The 18,459-nt window shown below is 41.4% G+C and overlaps 2 protein-coding genes across 4 annotated transcripts in view; one reads left to right on the forward strand and one right to left on the reverse strand.

Moving 5' to 3' along the window:
* tspan4b (tetraspanin 4b) overlaps window positions 1-6,403 on the forward strand; it is an 8,342-nt gene extending 1,939 nt beyond the window's left edge. Inside the window, exons 2-8 of the mRNA XM_084476896.1 lie at window positions 93-162; window positions 2,285-2,476; window positions 2,901-2,975; window positions 3,465-3,560; window positions 4,401-4,514; window positions 5,280-5,363; window positions 5,760-6,403. Coding sequence (XP_084333022.1) covers window positions 94-162; window positions 2,285-2,476; window positions 2,901-2,975; window positions 3,465-3,560; window positions 4,401-4,514; window positions 5,280-5,363; window positions 5,760-5,828 — 699 coding nt within the window. The 5' untranslated portion in view covers window position 93 and the 3' untranslated portion in view covers window positions 5,829-6,403. The remainder of the gene's footprint in view (window positions 1-92; window positions 163-2,284; window positions 2,477-2,900; window positions 2,976-3,464; window positions 3,561-4,400; window positions 4,515-5,279; window positions 5,364-5,759) is intronic.
* Window positions 6,404-6,604: 201 nt separating this feature from the next.
* bcl2l12 (BCL2 like 12) lies at window positions 6,605-16,760 on the reverse strand. 3 transcript variants are annotated; one of them, XM_084488363.1, is made up of 8 exons: window positions 16,495-16,760; window positions 15,148-15,331; window positions 12,761-12,962; window positions 11,388-11,613; window positions 10,863-11,009; window positions 10,621-10,694; window positions 8,046-8,318; window positions 6,605-7,442 (listed from the first exon to the last, which is right to left on the reverse strand). In XM_084488363.1, exons 2-8 carry the CDS (start codon window positions 15,324-15,326, stop codon window positions 7,401-7,403), a joined length of 1,143 nt encoding a protein of 380 aa, XP_084344489.1. In that variant the 5' UTR covers window positions 15,327-15,331; window positions 16,495-16,760; the 3' UTR covers window positions 6,605-7,400. The 3 variants fall into 3 exon arrangements, with proteins under 3 accessions (XP_084344489.1, XP_084344488.1, XP_084344487.1); XM_084488362.1 differs by having other exon boundaries at window positions 11,388-11,610; window positions 12,734-12,962; XM_084488361.1 differs by having other exon boundaries at window positions 12,734-12,962.
* Window positions 16,761-18,459: the final 1,699 nt, after the last annotated feature.

Here is an 18,459-nt window from a genome sequence, read left to right on the forward strand (position 1 = left end):
CACATTGCTATCAGGGCATTGAAAAATACATTTTTAATTGTTATAATTACTACTCTCCCTCCCTCTCTCTCTCTCTCTCTCTCTCTCATCAGAATGTCGGTGTCTCGGAAGTGCCTGTGCTGCGTCAAATATCTGATGTTTGTCTTCAACCTCATCTTTTGGGTTTGTATTCCTTCGTCTCTTTAACTAGTCTAGTGTTGCTTTTGCATTTATCCGTTGTATAAATAATCAAACAGTAAACAGTGTTATCTCTCCATCAGCATCCTTTGTTTTTTTTATTGTTTTTTTCCCTCTTCGGAGGACAACTTTATTTTTAATAAAGCAATATATTTTTCCAATGCAATAAAATATGATACATTACATTAAGTTAATTTACATGTTTGTCCTACCGCAACCATTTATGTGACCCTGGAATCATATAGCACCACATATGAGTGGAACATCAAACACATGAAACGCAACAAGGTAACAGACAGACAAGTGAGACGGAGAGACAGACAGATAGACAGACAAACAGACAGACAGACAGGCAGACAGACAGTGGGACGGGACGATGACAGGACGGGACTAGGCAGTTACGCATAGGGATGTATTCTTAGTAATCCATCAGCATCCAATGTCTTGTAGAAGCTAGACACTGTAGTCAAACAAAGCCGAAATAACTACTTAAACAAAAGAGTTGACGAACAGCTTGCAGTTGCTGCAACTGAAATATTTCCATTTAAGGAAAGCTTTTCGAGAAAGGTCTGACTCGAATCCAGCAAAACATTTTGTTTTATGACTTTTTCACAATAGCATTTGTCCCCCCCTTTTTTTTTTTACCCCTGTGCATATTAGTTTTAGTACTCAAAACTCTACACAATATATTTGCCTGCTGGTTATGGCTTTTCGATTTCCATCTCAGTTCTATGAGATCAGCGATTCAAAGGAAATCAAAGTGCAGTCTACTTCTCTACGAATTTGAGAAGCTTAAAAGCCCTACACTGAAAAGCTTTCAGTGATAACAGTGGTACTCACAAAGAGGAGTACAAAACAATGAATTGTATTGTATTTCTCTTTATAGATCCAAAGTTGTTGTGAATAAGTGTTTGAATTCCTGCATCCATAAAGCTACAATAACAAAGAGTGAACAGTGAATATAATACTTATATATCTCGCTGACAGAGAGATATATAAGTACACTAACAGAAACGCTGATGCTGACAGAAAGCCAACAAGAGCACACCCATTCCAATAAGCAAAGCTACATGATGGTTGCTGAGGTTTTGCACCAGGAGTCGTTCCATTAAAATATAGACGATATAAACGATTCTCAATTGTACGTTTGTATTGTAGTTGGAAACATGTTTACTACAGGGCCTGATTCTTCCATATTATCAATTCAGTCATAATTGGTGGTAATATCTGTTCTCAGCACACAATTTCAGATCCTATCTTGTGACCTATATTTTGTATTTTGTATATTTATGTAAGGCTTTGCTTATTTTCAAAGATCTAAATAACAATCAACATTTTATGAATAAAAGAAAATAAACCATTATTTTCTTTAATTCATTAAATGATGCAGCTATTGTTCAAGGGTTCAGTCTGTGCGTCTCCCAACCATCGAGTCAGTGCAACTAAAGCAGTTCAAGGTGTTCACATTAGACTGGAATGAGTCAGCCCTTAATGGATGGGGAACGGGTTGTGAATCAGAACCATGTCCTTGACTTGGAGGCTGCAGACGGCTGTACTGAATCTAGCCTTGTGATTAAAAACACAAGGCTAGATTACAGGAGAGGACCTGCTCATTGCTAGGAGGAGCATCTGGAAAAGAGCTTAAACTGCGCAGTGTGCCAGCTCACTCTGCTCTTCGTATCACTCACACACAGGGGCTACCAGAAGGAAAATGCCCCAGAGTGTTCAAACTAGGTCAAAATGTATTTTCATCAGTTTATACATTTAGATTTGCAGCGAAAATATTCTTCCAGTTTCATAACACCAAGTAATATCCCAAGCTTAGACCGTCAGACTTTCAGAGAAGACTCCTGGGTTTTGTGGCTGATCAACTGATGAAACCACCAAAAGACAGATTGTTAGAATAAGTGAACATCAGTTAATTCATTTTGAGGCAATATATATAAACAGAAAAACACATTTTAACCGATTTCAGAAAAATGCTATTTACATTTTTGTGATTTGCATTGAACATGCATATTTGTGTTGTAGTTTAAGTTAAATTCATTTTAAATCCTGGTTTTAACTCTGACCAAAGTTAAAACCCTCTCTCTCCTCCGGCGCGCAGCTCGGCGGCTGCGGTCTGTTTGGTGTCGGGGTGTGGCTGTCCTTCACCCAGGCCGAGTTCTCCTCCCTGCCTCTGTCTTTTCCCTCCCTCTCCGCCGCCAACCTGCTGCTGGTGGCCGGAGGCGTAACCATGGTCACTGGCTTCCTGGGCTGCCTGGGCGCCCTGAAGGAGCAGCGCTGCCTTCTCATGACGGTGATTAATACTACAACTAACCAACCCTCAACAACACCAACACCTGAAGTATCGGGTGGGTTGGATAGTGGACAAGGTCACGAGATACACTGCACATGCTGACTTATCTAGAGAGGGGGATATGATATGTTAATAATTGGATCACCTTTAAAACCCTGTACCGTTCATATACATCATCTTTAAATGCTCAAGAAAACACAAATTGCTCACGTGTGTCAAATATTCAGGAACATTATGGACTAAATTATCCTCTCTATCTTTGTAGTTATGAGAGTGACGAGCTGAGAGCTTGAATATCGTGTATGTACTCACGTGTAATGTATAGCAGCTGTATGTGTTAGGGGATGGTTTCTGTGTTTTTCTGTTGCCATGGTCACTCAATTCTGTCATCGCATTAATCTAGCTCTATTATATTCTATTGTAGTTCTTTGTGATCCTCTTGCTCCTGGTTCTGACAGAGGTGACGCTAGTGTTGGTGATACACATCTTCCACAACGAGGTAAGGCCTGGATACGTGGTGTCTCATGTTGTGCTGTGATGAGCACATCTGTATGTTGTTGAGCATGTCCACTGAAAAAAAAAAAAAAAACACTGTAGAAAATGTCTATGAATAAATACATGTGCAGCACCAAATCACTACTATTGGAATTAGAGATCCAGATTGACTTTCATTATTCAACTTAATATTGACAAACTTTTGTTTCATAGATGAAAAAATAATTTTCTTTCCATGAAACTGATAAATGGACCCATAGCCGTGTATGTAATTCTCCAAATCACCCTATAGCCTATGATATGGTGTAATATATGAAGTGTTATCTTATAACTCATCATAGGTTGTCTTACTAAAAACATGTACGTGTTACGCTGGTATAAATGAACACAGCTATATGTGTCATTTGAAAAACATCCTTATCCACATCTATATTATGAGCAACCCTTCCAGGACCATCATGTAACACAGTGCTCTGTCTTTCCCTCCCCACAGTTGGACTCCAAAGCGCAGGGCGAGTTGAAGGAAGGGATGAAGAGTTACACGAGCGATGAGGGCCTCGAGAAGTCCTGGGACAACGTTCAGAAAATGGTGAGGATGGATGCATCAAAAAACCCAGAAGACCCCCGTCCCTCCCACCGAGGTCCCTCAGAGATATTCCCCCCACCAACCAGACATAATGCAGGGGTTCAATGTTCAGTAGATCTAAGGGTAGGGCTCTGCCTCCCTCCTCCTCCACCGTACGCCTGTGGGTGCCATGGGAGGTTGAGATATAATCACGAGTTGGTGTGAGGGCGGGTGATTAAATGGCTAAGCGGCGGAGGTTTGCCTCATCATAGTCTTTACACACCAAAACAACATCCCCGGTCTCGCCATCATCAAGTTTGTTTGAAGCTGATTGTAACAAGGTCAATGAGTGGGCGGAGACAGAGTTGGCGTTTCGTCCAGCCGGTTCGCTTTTAATGTTCAAAAGCGAACAACAAGTAAATCATATAGCATAAAGAAGTTGATCCGTAGTGTCCAAAACACGGCGGCCAGGCTCTCTGCCCCTTTGGCCGCTGTCTCTCCTGTCCGCTTGAGCATCTCTCCGCTCTTTGTTTTCCCTCTACTGAAAGGCAAAGCAGACACATAAATACACACTTCCTGATTGGGTCTGATTGCGGACACCTGTCCGCAATCAGACCCAATCGCCCCAGCAGACCCGGTGCTCCATACTCCCCCTACAGGCCAGACGCCGCCCCCCTCCACACTGATATTCTGACCAGACCGGACTTACACCATGTTTCTTCATCGACCGAAAGAGGGCAACCTAGTTTAAAACAATAACAAACACAACTGAGTTTTTTCACAGCAAGCTCTACAGGAAGTAAGCCCCGAGGAATCCTTCATGTGAGATAACAGTGTTGTCCTTTCGCTCCCCTCTGCCTGCAGTTCAAGTGCTGTGGCGTCACGGACAAGACGGACTGGTACGGGGTGCTGAACAACACCCTGCCCTCCTCCTGCTGCTCCGTGGGGGCCCACCAGTGTGTGGAGGGCTGGAGTGAGGTGAGGGGCTGTCAGGGGCTGGGGAGTTGTGTTGTTGTGATGTGTTGTGTTGTGTTGTGTTGTGTCTCATGGATAATAATAACTGGATCTCCGGTGCAGATTTCTGCTTTTTTTGGAGGGGCAAACGGTTGACCCAACTAAAGCATGAACACTCCCGGATGACCACCTGGTCAACTAGCTGGAACATTGATGACTGGACTTCGATCCCAGAGTGGTCCACTAGCAAACGTTTGCCGTAATGAGCCAGGAGGAGTGAGTGTAGGAGCTTACAGTATGGGGCGGAGGTGTATGTTTATGGGGGCCAGGGGGGTACTGTGTTGTGAAACAGACAGAATGAGTGTGGGGGCTGGGGCAGGGGGGTGAGGTGTTGGGCAACAGACAGCATGTGTTTGTGTGTGTTTGTGTGCATACGTGTGGGAGGGGGGGTCATCCTGCTTGGAAAGCTGGGCTCTCCGCAAATTCCATTCCAGATGTTTGTGCTGTGCGTGTATGTGTATATTCTTACACACATATGGGAATGCTTGGAATTCAATGCTCACCACGGCTGCATTTCTTTTTTTACGGCCGGTTAACATCACAATTGTTTCTGGTCAAACACCAGCATCGTTCTGCCTTGTGGTTTTCTGTTTGGGCTCTTTTTCCTGCTGGTCACCTTTGAGTTCTTGTATCATGATGATCCACCACTGAATGCTTGAACACTCCTCTGCTCTTCCTGACTGTGTGGTGTTTGTGCTCCCCCCCCTTCCCCCCCCCCCCCCCCATCAGGCCTGCTACCAGAAGGCCAGGAAGTGGCTGCTGGACAACATCCCCTCTGTCCTGGTGTTTGGAGTGTGCATCGGGATTGTTCAGGTAGAGTCACGATGGTTCTGTGTCAGCATGAGGAGGGCATGTCGATGGGTCTTAAGTTCAGATGTTTCATGGAAGAGTGACTAGAAGGTCATCCTGTGTAACATACAATACAAGGCATCCGTTAACAATAGGGAGAGAACAAATGAAGGAGATTACAGTTAACAGGGGAGAAAGTCAAATAAGGGAGGAGGCAATTACTAAAGAGAAGGATTTATAAGGATACATTTATGACAGGTATTTAAAGAATTTATAAATAAAATAATGACAGTTTAGTTTAGTTTGTACTGAAAAACATACTTGATGTTTGAAACTGTGTCTTTTAGCCAACAGCAAACCCACATAATAAGTCTTAAATATCCTGAACTCGTTGTGACCAATTGTGTTTTCCTTGCACAGATTCTGGCTCTGGTCTTCTCCCTGCTGATGTACTGCCAGATCCTGCGGGCTGAGAAGTACCTGGACTGAGTCTGGGGGCTGAAGACGAACAGATGAATTATAGACTGTCCTGGGATCACAGCGTAACCACACATACACATACTGTTTATACATATCTGAAAACCCTTTGATCACAATGACATCATGATTCAACTGTGTAACAACTGTGTCTCAAAAGCTCAAACTGATTAAAAGAAGGTTTCAGAGGGTTTGATGACCGGGTCCAACGTGTGCTCATGCAGCCGTAACCAACAGCAACCAAAACCCGGTGGCTGTGAGCTTTGCAAACGACCCAAGGATATTGTTCAAAAGCGTATGATGCCTTAAATGTTCTTTGCTTATGATTCATGTACTGATGTCCCTGTCCACATTGTATAGCATTGATTACCACTTAGTATTTCTTGGCAACCGTATTGGTCGTCGACTAATGTCGACATCCATAACGTCAACAGAGGTATGAATGACCAATTGTAAAACTTTTACTGTACATAGAGCTAAAAAACAACTCACAAAAACCAATGAATGATAAATGGCGTGAATGTGCACATAATTTAAATTTACACTACAATGTTTTTGGATCTGTGGTCTATTGAATGTATTTTTGTTGAGTTACTGAAATAAATATGGTATTGTTCAAAATGTATTTATTAAGTGTTTCTTTTTATTATTATAATCAAATTGCAGTAAGCCTAGTATACCACAAATGCACAAATATTTTTTGTTAAAATGTTTTTATTAGAAAATGTTTAAAAAAACAAAATCGTACAAAAACATGCAAATGATTCTTAAATTAATAAATACAGCATCGAGACATTGTCTGTGCTTAGTCAAGGTAATGAACACACAAGTCTATGTCACCTAATCTAAAGTCTATGTCAAAGACTCAGTTCCTATAAATAAAAATGTGCATAGTTCACAGAGCTCAGAATGTCTGGCCTGACGGCCACTGGCCTTCAGCAGAGCGTTTGTGTTGACAATGGCGTAAAAAATTTTTTTTTGTACCATTAGTGTTTGCAAAAAGTGGCATTGGAAAAATAAATTTAAAAGAAAAATAAAAGTGCAAGATGTGCACGCACAGGTCATTATTTTCTTTGCCACTATTTTAAAAAGGCTTGTTAAGACACTGTATTGTTATTCCCAACCCTTTTGTGGTGGTTTTGAACGAGGGCCCAGAACACACAGACTGTATTGTGTGTTCTAGATGAGATCACATCCTGGGACTGATTAGTCCTATATGGTAAAAGGCACCACCCCTCATTAAGAAACGCACTTTGTTCAGTTCTTGTAAAGACATACAAAAAGCAAGGACCTCGCAGAGGCTACTGACCTGGACTCAATCCAAACCCCAAAATGAGCACCTTCTGGATGTTCCATACTGTGATTAATGATACATTCATTCCTATTCGCTTCACGTTTTTAACGCTTTGAAATCCATTGCAATGTTGTCTTCAACGATGAAGCCTTTGTTCTTCAATGCACGGCACCTAAAAATGGCTGCTCTCAGGACTGTTTTCTATCCCAGCAGGTGTGAGATAAACGGTTTGGCTCTTCAGGAAGTGGTCATTCCTCTGTTGGTCACTAGGAAAGGTTTCCTCTGACCTCTCAGTCAAACTCAGAAGCCTCCTCTAAATGGACAATGTTCTCCTGAGAAATGGAAAAAAGGCTAATGTCAGAGTCATGGTTACGGTTATAGAGCAACCTGCAGGCTGGCATCCCCCGCATAACTAATGAGGGGAAGTATGGAGCAAAACTTTTAAAATAATTAGCAATAAAGATAATTTATAGACATTTTTGTAATTCAACATGCAGACCCCAAAAACTAGCTTGGTAAGAGTATCTGGCCTTGAGACGGTTTTGACCAATCATGTTGCTGAAGTGGTGATCTGGAAGCGCGTAATCGGCTATTTACAACAAACATTCAACTAGCATTAGTAAACAGTAAAAAAAAAAAGGTTTCCAATCAACGCTGTGTAGACTGGCCACTGTAGAAATACACTTGTTCAAACGCTTCTACAGTTTTTGGTTTTTCTGGAGCAAAAAGTTCAGCTTTTCCACATACTAGGAATACTGGATCCTAGGTCATTACGACCAGTAACCCCATGTTCAAGTACCTTGTTAGTTCTGCACACGCTCAATGCATTACCAGTCCAGCTGTATCGCAGAGTAAGCAAAAACTGACTGCCCCTTTAAGTACCCCCCACCCGCCTTTTGAGATGACCACAGTCGGGCGTCTCTCTCTGTGCTTACCCATCCACCATGGCTCTTCACCCAGGGAGCGAAGGTCTCCATGTAGCGCTCGGCGTAGCCCTGCATGCGCTGGGTGCCGGTGGCCGTCACCACACGCCGCGACACCTCCATGGTGACCGCCACCTTGCGCAGGGTGGGGCTGGCGGGGAGAGGAGCGGGCAGGGGGAGGGAGGCGTGCTCCACCTCGATGTTGCTGAAGGCGTCGAGTAGCTTGGCGAAGGAGGGGTAGGAGAGGCGCGTCAGCTTGGAGCGCAGGAAGGGGTCCGACTGGATCTGGGAGAGGGGAGGCGGAGAGAGGGGAGGGGGGAAGAGAGATGAGAGGGGGTCTGGATCGATGGGACACTACCAGGGCTCTGTTCCAATTCTGTTTGGAGCCACTCCTGGAGGTGAGTGGCTGCTCCGAACGAGCTCCGAACGAGCTCCGAACATAGTACATGGTTCCTGATCAGTTTTTCATTTACAAATACTACACTTTTATAGAATTCAATCTCAACCATCTCCTGGAAGTGATTGTTTATATTTTAATATTTTAACCGATGGAACAACAGTTTCACCTCACATTTACTATATATTATGAATAAGTTAAAACTCATGATAAAATTAGTACTTATTGCCATTTTCAAATTACCATTAGTAAACCCAAAACATGAAAAAGGAAATCCAGTGTAATGGGTAGCATATAGAACATATCTGGAATAACTTACATAACATTCAAAAATAAATCACTTTATAAAGACTAAAACCATTTATAAAGACTAAAACCAACCATCATGAATGTAAGTACACAAGAAACCAGCAACAGCTTTGCACACCGTAACGCCCCACAGAACCTAAGATGCTGCTCTCCAGATGTCATTGCTTGTCTTTTGGTTCTTCTACCTCCTATGCTGTCTTTTGCTTTTGGGACTTCTTCAATGCTTCCTTTTCTACCTACTTCTCTTCTAGACAGGCATGGCACCTTGGTGATCTCAGGATGCAGCCATCCTGATTTCCTCACCAGCGTTTACAGAAAAGAGCATTCCTCCAGCAGCTTTTCCGTAGCTGCGATCAGGAACTGATTGGTCTTTGTTATGACGTCTTTGTTATGACGAAGTGCTACTCTTCCTGAAATGTGCTCCAACTTAAGAGTCGTTTTTAACGGCAGTGGTTAAGCTCTCTAACAGCTGATTCAATTAACTCTACTCCAATTATTTTGAATGGTAGGGTAGCATGAGATTGTCCATTTGATACGGTTGGACTATTAAGTGAAAAATGTCTGCCTTAACAAGAAACACGGGACCAATACATGCATGCTGGACCATCTCAAATCACTTTAAAGTGATTAAAGTGAGGTCAGTGTGTGCTCTGCGTCTCAACTGGAATGCTCTCCCCCAGCCTTGAAGGTATTGTTCATGCCATTTAACCCACAACTCCCTATAATAAGAACTTCCTCACCCTCCCTTTATCTCTTTGGACAGTTTTTCCACCAACTTCCAGTTTCCATCTTGGCGATCCACTGAAAGTTACGAAATGCCTTGAAGGCCTACACTATCACCGTATCCATGTAAATATGAATACAGGTCATCACCACATGCATGTCCAGGAAATTGTCAGTCCAAAAACCCGGTCCTTCTCCCAAAACCGGACGTGGATAATATCAGATTGCTTGGATTGCAGGGTTACTTCAACAGAGGCATTATGGACAATTTAAATGCAGAAGCTAAATTATACACCAAGATTGTGTTTAACAGCAATCAAATGAAGGATTATATAGCTCAATGTAATGAGGGCCACAGGAGATGGTCCCCGCTGAGCGTTTGTAGGGCAGCCGGTAGGGGTACTTGGCCTAACGTCTGGGTCACTGGGCTGGTGGAACAATCAAGTTACTACTCAAGGTCCCCTTGATGCCTGCAACAGGCGTTTACTCTTTTACTCTTCTAGGGAACCTGCATACTGTCCAGACCAAGAAGCTATTGTTGGCATGTAGTCGATTTATATAGGAAACCTCCCATTTTGGGAAGTTAAAATAAAGAAACCTCAAAAGTCTTTGCCATACTTTCCAGACCTGTAAAATACCCAAATCCAATTCATACATTTACTGATACAACCCTGGTAGTACAGTACAGAGCACTGCTGAAATGATGCAGAGATGTTGTGTGCTGTTATTTGAGTGTGGATGGAGGATGCTATACCAACTCATCCCACAAGGAGGCACCGTAGACCCATGTTTGATAATAATAACAGCAGGTGTGCACAACACAACACAACACATCGTCAGGGAAAAGGGAGGTATGCCATACAGTGGTAGGGTTCCAAAGCTGATTAGCAACACTAATCATTAGGGTTAATTTCCCATTGATTGTTTTCAGAAAAGAATACTCTATGATAATAATAATAATAATAAGCTATGATTTACCGTAAAAAACATTTGATAACATTGAGTTTTTGTAAATTATGTGTTCAGGGCTTTAATCTAAATCTACCCCAGATATACTTTTTTAACAAGAGATGAATGCAACCAGTAGGGTGAGCTGTCCCACTGTCCTACGCCAAAGTGGAGACAAGGCTCCGTATCCACCTGAATATAAATACATACCTTAGAGTCCATGGCAACTGATTCCATGGAGAGAACATTGATGAGCTGACTCACCACCTCGTCCTTACTTAAAACTGGATAAAGAAGAACAAATTTAAATTGTTGAGTGAGTAAGTAAGTAAGTAAGTAAGTAAGTAAGTAAGTAAGTAAGTAAGTAAGTGAGTGAGTGAGTGAGTGAGTGAGTGAGTGAGTGAGTGAGTGTATAAACTGTGTGTGGAGGTGAATGAGGGCTCTGTAGTCACCAGGGTCAGTGGGTTGGACAGTCGATAAGGTCGTCAGAGGGGGGGGTGTGGGTTGGACCGGAGTAACTATCCTCTTAATGCTGTGGGACCGCTGGGCAATCCTTTCTAGTCTCTCTGCTACATCCTCGTAGAACTCAGGAGGGTGATCTACACACACACACACACACACACACACACACACACATAAAAGTGGACATAAAACAAACATAAAAGTTACACAAAAATGCATTTTCATAAAGACATACTTAACATTATGTGGAAAAGAACAATGAATAATTTGCTTGCAACAAGGTCATTGCAGATGTAAGTTTCCCCCACAAACTCATGGCTATGTTCTGAGTGAAAGTGGCTATTACTAGTACTAGCTACTACACAAGTGCACTGCAGACATACCATCTACGGCCAATAGGAGCAGCCATGTGACGTCCTGACATCACATGGCGCTCATTTCAGCCAATCCAAAAGCACACGTGTTCACAAGAGAAAACGTCAAGTGTTGGATGTGTGAAGGGAGGGCTAACTTACTGGGTGAGTCCAGAGGGTCAGGGGTCTTCAGCCCGATGTTGAGTGACAGCTTGTTGGGCCTCTTGGGCCGGGGGTCCGCCTTCTCCAGAGAGTCCTTCTGGAGCCTGCGGCGGAACAGCTCAGAGAGCTGCTTCTTCAGCTTGTTGGTCTTCTTGGTCTTCTTCTGAAGCCGAGGCTCACCGTTGTCCTCCTCTGACGTGGAGGACGGGGAGAAGGCATCGTCCTGCTGGGGTCATTTTGCTTTGTTTATTGTTGTTAATGTTTTGGCCATGACTTTACTATGATACAGTAGATCTTCATCTGCCATGAGCTGTTATTTCCCTCCATTTTGAATGAATGACAATTGAGAACGGCAACTAGCCTGGCTATTACCAGACCAAGCTCAATCATAGATTGCACGTTGGTCTGGGGAAGCTGCTGTCATTTTCTTGAGCACAAGAGGCGTGATCAACGGGCGGAGTTAAATTGACTGTGTACGCAATTGGCTGCTTGCTGTCGCTTCCCTGTCGTCATTGTGTTAAACCAGCCAATAGCACGCCAGGAGGAAAAGCCAGCTTGGTGATTGGCTCCCGCAAAAACATATCGAAACTAGAAAGAAATGTATTGCTCTTCTCCAGACCCTTCTGTAAAGCAAGACTTTTTTGAAAAAAAAAAAAATAATAAATCATAAATATCTAATAATCATAATATCTAATAAGACATAATAAGACACTGTACGTCAAATTATCAAAATACTTTATCCCTCACAATACCAATATCACAATATAAACCATTAAACACATTTCCACTAGAGCTGGGCGATTAATAGATTTTTAATCGTAATTCGAATTTATGGTTTAGGACGATTTTTTTTAATTAAAATTGATTATTTTGTGCAGTGATTTTAATCGGGTATTTACGGTAAAGCCACCACTTCCCCTTCTCTGAGGTCCCGTAGTTCATAGTTACACACCGTCCTCTTCAAAAAAAGGGTTAGATATTAGGGTTAGGGTTAAATATCAACATGTGCTGAAAAAAGTGAGTGTGTAGAGTTTGCCTAAAGTCTGTGGCAACCAAAAGCAGCAGCATTTATTCCATTATCTTAAACTGAGGCATGCAGCAGAGTGGGAGATGTGTGCTATTGATTTTTGCTTTTGGTAATCAGTGTTATTCTTCAAATAAAATCCAAACTTAAAATATATTTGTCATTTATTGAAAAAAAACCAGATTAAAATCGATAATCGGGTTTGGTTTGAAAAAATGGGAGATTTTACTTTTAGGCCAAATCACCCAGCCCTAATTTCCACCTAACCTTGCTGCAGTGCAAACCTACATTCAGATAACACACAGTCAACAGTATTGACTACCTCTGTTCGACCTCGGAGGCAATTCACCATGGGGCTGGTTGCACCTTTGAGACGCGCGTCTTTCTCCAGGGAGCCGGTGGGGTCCTTGTGCGCCTGGCCGGGGTCTTTGGTGGGCCGGCGCAAGGTGCGCCTGATGAGGCTCTTCAAGCCTTTCTTCCTCTCATCGCCAGAGCTCGCGTCTTCGTCCTGGGAGTGGAAGCCATTCCTGGCTTTGGGCCCGAGCTGCACACTGGCATTCAGGAAGAGTGCGACATCAAATATATGGAGAAGAAGAAAGAAATGGGCGGTATGGATTTTGTTCTTAAATGTGATTTTCAGATTGAAAAATTGCCAGTCAAACTATCCTTATTCCACCAACAGGTGCTGTTATGCTGGAAACTCATGTACACACACAATTTTACCCCACATCAAACCCCCATTTGGAACAACAGATATGTGCTATGTAATGGTAACTCTCTCTACTTACAGCATTGGATGGATAAAAATATCTGGTCAGTAACCCACCTAATTAACGATCAGGGACACTGGCTAACTCATGAAAACTTTTGCTCAAAGTATGACATAGTTTGCACTATAGTTTTGCTCAGTTTGATAAAGTGACCAAAGCGATCCCTGATCCAGTAAGACTATTAGTCCAAAACATAGACACACAGCTGTGTGCGATAAATTTACCCATGCTTCAATGTAATGGGAAAGATTTTCTGGAGAACATTTCAAACAAATTGTTACGCAATCACCTGAACAATATACTGTACCCAATACGATCAAATAGAAACTCCATCATCCAACTGTTCTCAGAATTAGACATTAAGAAATGGAGAACTAACTATATTACTTACCCTGTAAGTCCTAAGACAAAAGAAGTAAATTTCAAAATAAATATAAATATATTATATAAATATAATAAATAATATATAATATATAAAATAATATATAAATTTCAGAAAATATTGTGTTTGGTATTAACATGAAAGACATTAAGAGTGACTTGATATTGAACAACCTCATACTTCTGGCGAAATTTTTTATCCACACATCCAAATGGAGGAAAACAAAACCCATTTTCTCCGTCTTTAAAAGGGATCTTGTGGACAATCATCTCAGTGCCTTAAGACTAATGAAAAGAAAACATGCAAAGTCTCTTTTTAGAGCTTATGAAGATCTGAAAATATTTGATGACCTCTAGAATAACTATGGACGATTGTGGACTCATTATTACTGGACTTATTTACTTTTATTTATTTTTATTTATTTCTACTGTTGTTGTTACTATTATTTATTTTCTACTTTTTATTATTTATGTTAGTTATTATCACCTTATATCATTTAAGTTATTTCTCTTACCTAATGTGCCTTGTATGTTAAGAGGTATTTATTGTTGTCTATTGCCTTGATTTATGTAAATGAATCAGCCTTCAATAAAAAAAAAATAATAAAAGATATATATATGGAGAAGGAAAAGGTTGAAATGGGGGTTGTTGATTGGTCAGCCGGATCGGGTGATGGCTATGATCAACCAATAGAGAATTTATGTGGGTACAACATGCACCAGGTCTAAACCGAAATAATCCCAAAATAGGAAAGGCGATGAGGTTTAGGTAAGGTAAATAAATTTAATCTGAGTGGGATTAAAAAGTGGCTGTAGGTAAGATCGAGAGCATTTCACTCACTTAATAGCTGATGGATGGCTATGCCACTTGCAAACAAAATTATACCACAACATTGTTAAATACTTGCTCCTGATAGGTCTATAACAGGGATTCAACACTCAGTGAGGCCCACAGATAATTTTTTAATGTAATTTAAATAAAATATGAAAATATGAAATTGATGTATAACCATGTACAACCTAATTAATTAATGTATTAATGTATGTTGGTTCAATTAACATACATATAGGCTATGAATCTGAATTAATTTTTAGGTAGTGGCCATCCCCAAAATGCACCAGGAAATCACATCTACCAAATTCAAAATTTTCTGGGGGATGACCCCTAGACCCCCCATTCATGACTACACCCCACACACAAATTTAATCACCAGTTGCCACTGATAGACATATATATTATTTTATTATTTTGTTGCTTCTCTCATATCTGATTAGTTGAAGTGCGCGGTCATGTGGCCCTCTGATGGTGAGGATGAAAAATATTTTTGAATAACAGGACACTGCCTTCGTTCAAACAGTTCCAGATCAATGTGCTACACATCAACAATGGTCCAATAGAACATCAACCAGATCTTTCCTCGATAACAATAAAACAATATGCTCAAAACATTGCAGAAGAATATTTCCATTTCAGCTGATTGATTTGATAAAAACACCATGACAGGGTGTCCTGTTGCGGTTCATCCCTCACATGATAGCTCTTAAACCTTACCAACAGCACCTTTACTCGAGGGCTTGGACGTACCTGTATTTGCTGTTGTCCTTGTAGGCGCCCCCCACCCTGCCGGGCCGGTCGGACAGGGGCAGAGCCAGGGACTTGTGCAGGAAGGCCTTGAGCACCAGGCGGGTCTCCTCCTTGATCTCCAACAGGGAGATGGACTGGACGGACGACGTAGAGGTAGGGCGCCCGCCATCCTCCGACATCACGGCTGTTCAGAGCAGGACAGACGGTGAGATGGTTTTAAGGAACATTTAACTAAATTGACCCTAACCCTAGGGCTTTAATAATATGTGAAGTTCTGTTCTACAGCTGTTCTCATCCCACTCTTTGGGATTGCGTTTCTTGCAATTACTGCTTTATTAATTAGTTGAGTAAGAATTGTGTATTGTGATTAGAATGTGTTGTTTTTACTGGAAAAGATTTGTAAATCTAAAATCTATAATGTCATTAGGTTTTACTTTTGGCTACTTTCACAAACACTTTCTACACTTTGCACAATTAAAAACCACAGGGTTGAAGAGAAAGAATGTTGCTATGTTGCTGGGTCACTCATAACATCATTAGATAGGCCTACGCTATCGTCACATGGAAATGGAGCTACCGTTGCCAAGCCATCATGACTAGGACCCTATTGAAGTCACTGATGACAATGGGTAAAGGTGCCATGCCAAAGGGCTCAAAAACGCAAACACTCACAAACACTTGGTCAAACTGGTCAGACGACATTCCACTCATACAGCATCTTACTATTACAGTACCCCATACCAACCTAAAGTAGTATCATAACATGTAACATTTCCCTCTCATATGCTCCAATTGACTAACATACACCTGGCATAAGCATGCATGCCTTGGTGAAACGAGAGTATCAACTGATGCATGGATAATGTATGTATTGATAATACTAATGGATGATAATCATGGATGATGAATAATATGCTATTTCAATTATATTATTTTATTATATAACCCATATTATACACACTAGAACGACACATCAGTTTCAAAGTGCAAAGTGTAACTATAAAAGGTTTTCATTCACCACCACACCACTTTTATCTGTTTAAACCATTTAATATACTGCACAAAGTAGGAGAGAACCCCTAAAATTATGTTATTTTCTTTCTTTGTTTGTTTATCTTCGTTATTTACGTTTTCTTACTTTTATTAATATGCACTACATGAAAAAAAGAGTATAGTGCACCTGTAGGTTGTGGTACAATGTTTTGGACTTCCCAGTGACGTCATTCACGAGAATGAATATCTTCTTGGGAAGTCCGCGTTTCAAAAACCGGCGAACTTTTCAAAGAATTAGTCTTCACCTGACGTGTTTGTTGACGTAAAGTGACAGCTATAGAATGTTAATCTCACCTTTGTTCGTGTGCCCCTCTCGTCCGGAGGGTAATCGCTGTCGCTACTCCAACCAATGGACTGAATCACTGCCCGCGAAGTTTAGCAAAACTTAACTCAAGTGTGTTTGTGTTTCGCCGAAATTAAAAGCGTTTAAAACGCAAAAGGCCACACGATACATATCTCGTTCCCGGGCGTTCTTACTAAATGGCCAAAGAAAAATAACGAAGTCTCTTGTGGTTCAAATTGGGACGTAGCGCCAGTTAAGCGGATAGGCTAGGCAGACTAGCTAGCTGTAGCTGTCCGGCCTGACTGCTGCTGGTGCTTGTGAGGCTGTGTGTGTGTGTGTGTGTGTGTGTGTGAGCTGTCTGGCTACTCCCCAAGACCCGTCCCCCTCGCTGCTACCAAGTACAACCCTGCACATGAATTATTCGGGCTTCAAGAACAGCGATCGGTTTCATTACCACTTTACAGATTAACTAAGAATAAGTTTTCATTACACCATAGTTTTCCTACTTCAAAAGTTCCCAAGTGTTCCGCATGACGTCATGTCTCGATAGACAGACAGACAGTACTTCCATATAGTTCCTGTAAGCAACTGATCCGAGGATGTCCCAGTATGACTAAACTTTCATGGTCTCATTCTGTCCCGCAGCAAACGTAATCACATTTTAAGACAGTGGAATGGAAGAATTGTATTTTAGATTAAATTTAGGCATGGCGGGTATCATTAGCAAAAATACCTTTGAGCATCCCCAAATAAGTATTGTCTTGATTATGTTTATGTTCCTCCTTTTTATGTGTATTTTTTTTTATTACACCCCGCCTATATCCACACTATAGACAATATAGTGTCAACAATATAAACATGACAAGCAGTGATTTAATATGATCTTTAATGTGATGAACCCAGTTACATTTTGACATGGTATTTTTCACGGTAATATACATGTTTCCCATTATAACAAATGCCTACATGGGATTTATCACTTAAAGCTAGTCTAACTGTGAATAATGTGAATTTGCATTTATAACTTCAATTGGTTCTTGGGGGCACTGAGCGTGACAGATTTATAAAATGATAATTAGTAAAACATACAAGAAATGGAGGATGAATTTCTGGAATACAATTAAATAGTTTATTGTATTTAACAGCAGATTCAACCTACCTAGAGACCATTCTGAGCTTGCATGTTCACATTCAACCTCAAAGGCCAATCTCTTTAACTGCTAAACACATAACACTTACCAGATTTAATTATATAATTGAATAGGATCACGTTTGGGGCAAGTGGCAGCTGTTAAAAAAACAAAAACGAAATGATTTTCACATGGTCACATGACCATACAGTTCTATACTCAGCAGAGAACTCAGCGTTGCTGTGTTGACTATGTGCTCAGATGCAATGCAAAAATCCAACACAAAGAACCTCCGCAAAACATCTGTGTATTTTGCACAATACGATGACAATAACACAATCTCGTCAATATATTGTTGTGAACAGGCTGCAGTTGTGTCCGTCATGGTACTGATGATGCTTGAACTACACACACACAAACAGACACACACACACACACACACACACACACACACACACACACACAGACACAAGCACACACTTCTCTTGCCAGACCCACATGTGCTGTTCCTCCACTCAGCGCCCCCCAAAGCCTGCCCAGCGTCGGCCGACACCACGACACTGGTACAAGGATTGGGAGAGGCCGAGCCGGAGGAGGAAGAGGCTTTTCTTGCGGGAAAAGGGAGTGGTGTCAAATCAGATGAAACGGCCGGGTTAGGGTTATTATAGACACACGGCCACATTCAATGGAAATATGTTAGTATGAAATGCAATGTGATGCCATTGTAAGTACAACGCAACAACAACAAACTTCCTGATATTCATCATTGTTGTATAGTGTCCAAAAACACATATTTTTCATAAATTTTGTTTCTTTTATGGACCAGACAATCCTGCAAATGATACA

This window comes from Micromesistius poutassou (genome assembly GCF_964030765.1).
Source record: "Micromesistius poutassou genome assembly, chromosome: 1".
NCBI lineage: Eukaryota > Metazoa > Chordata > Actinopteri > Gadiformes > Gadidae > Micromesistius > Micromesistius poutassou.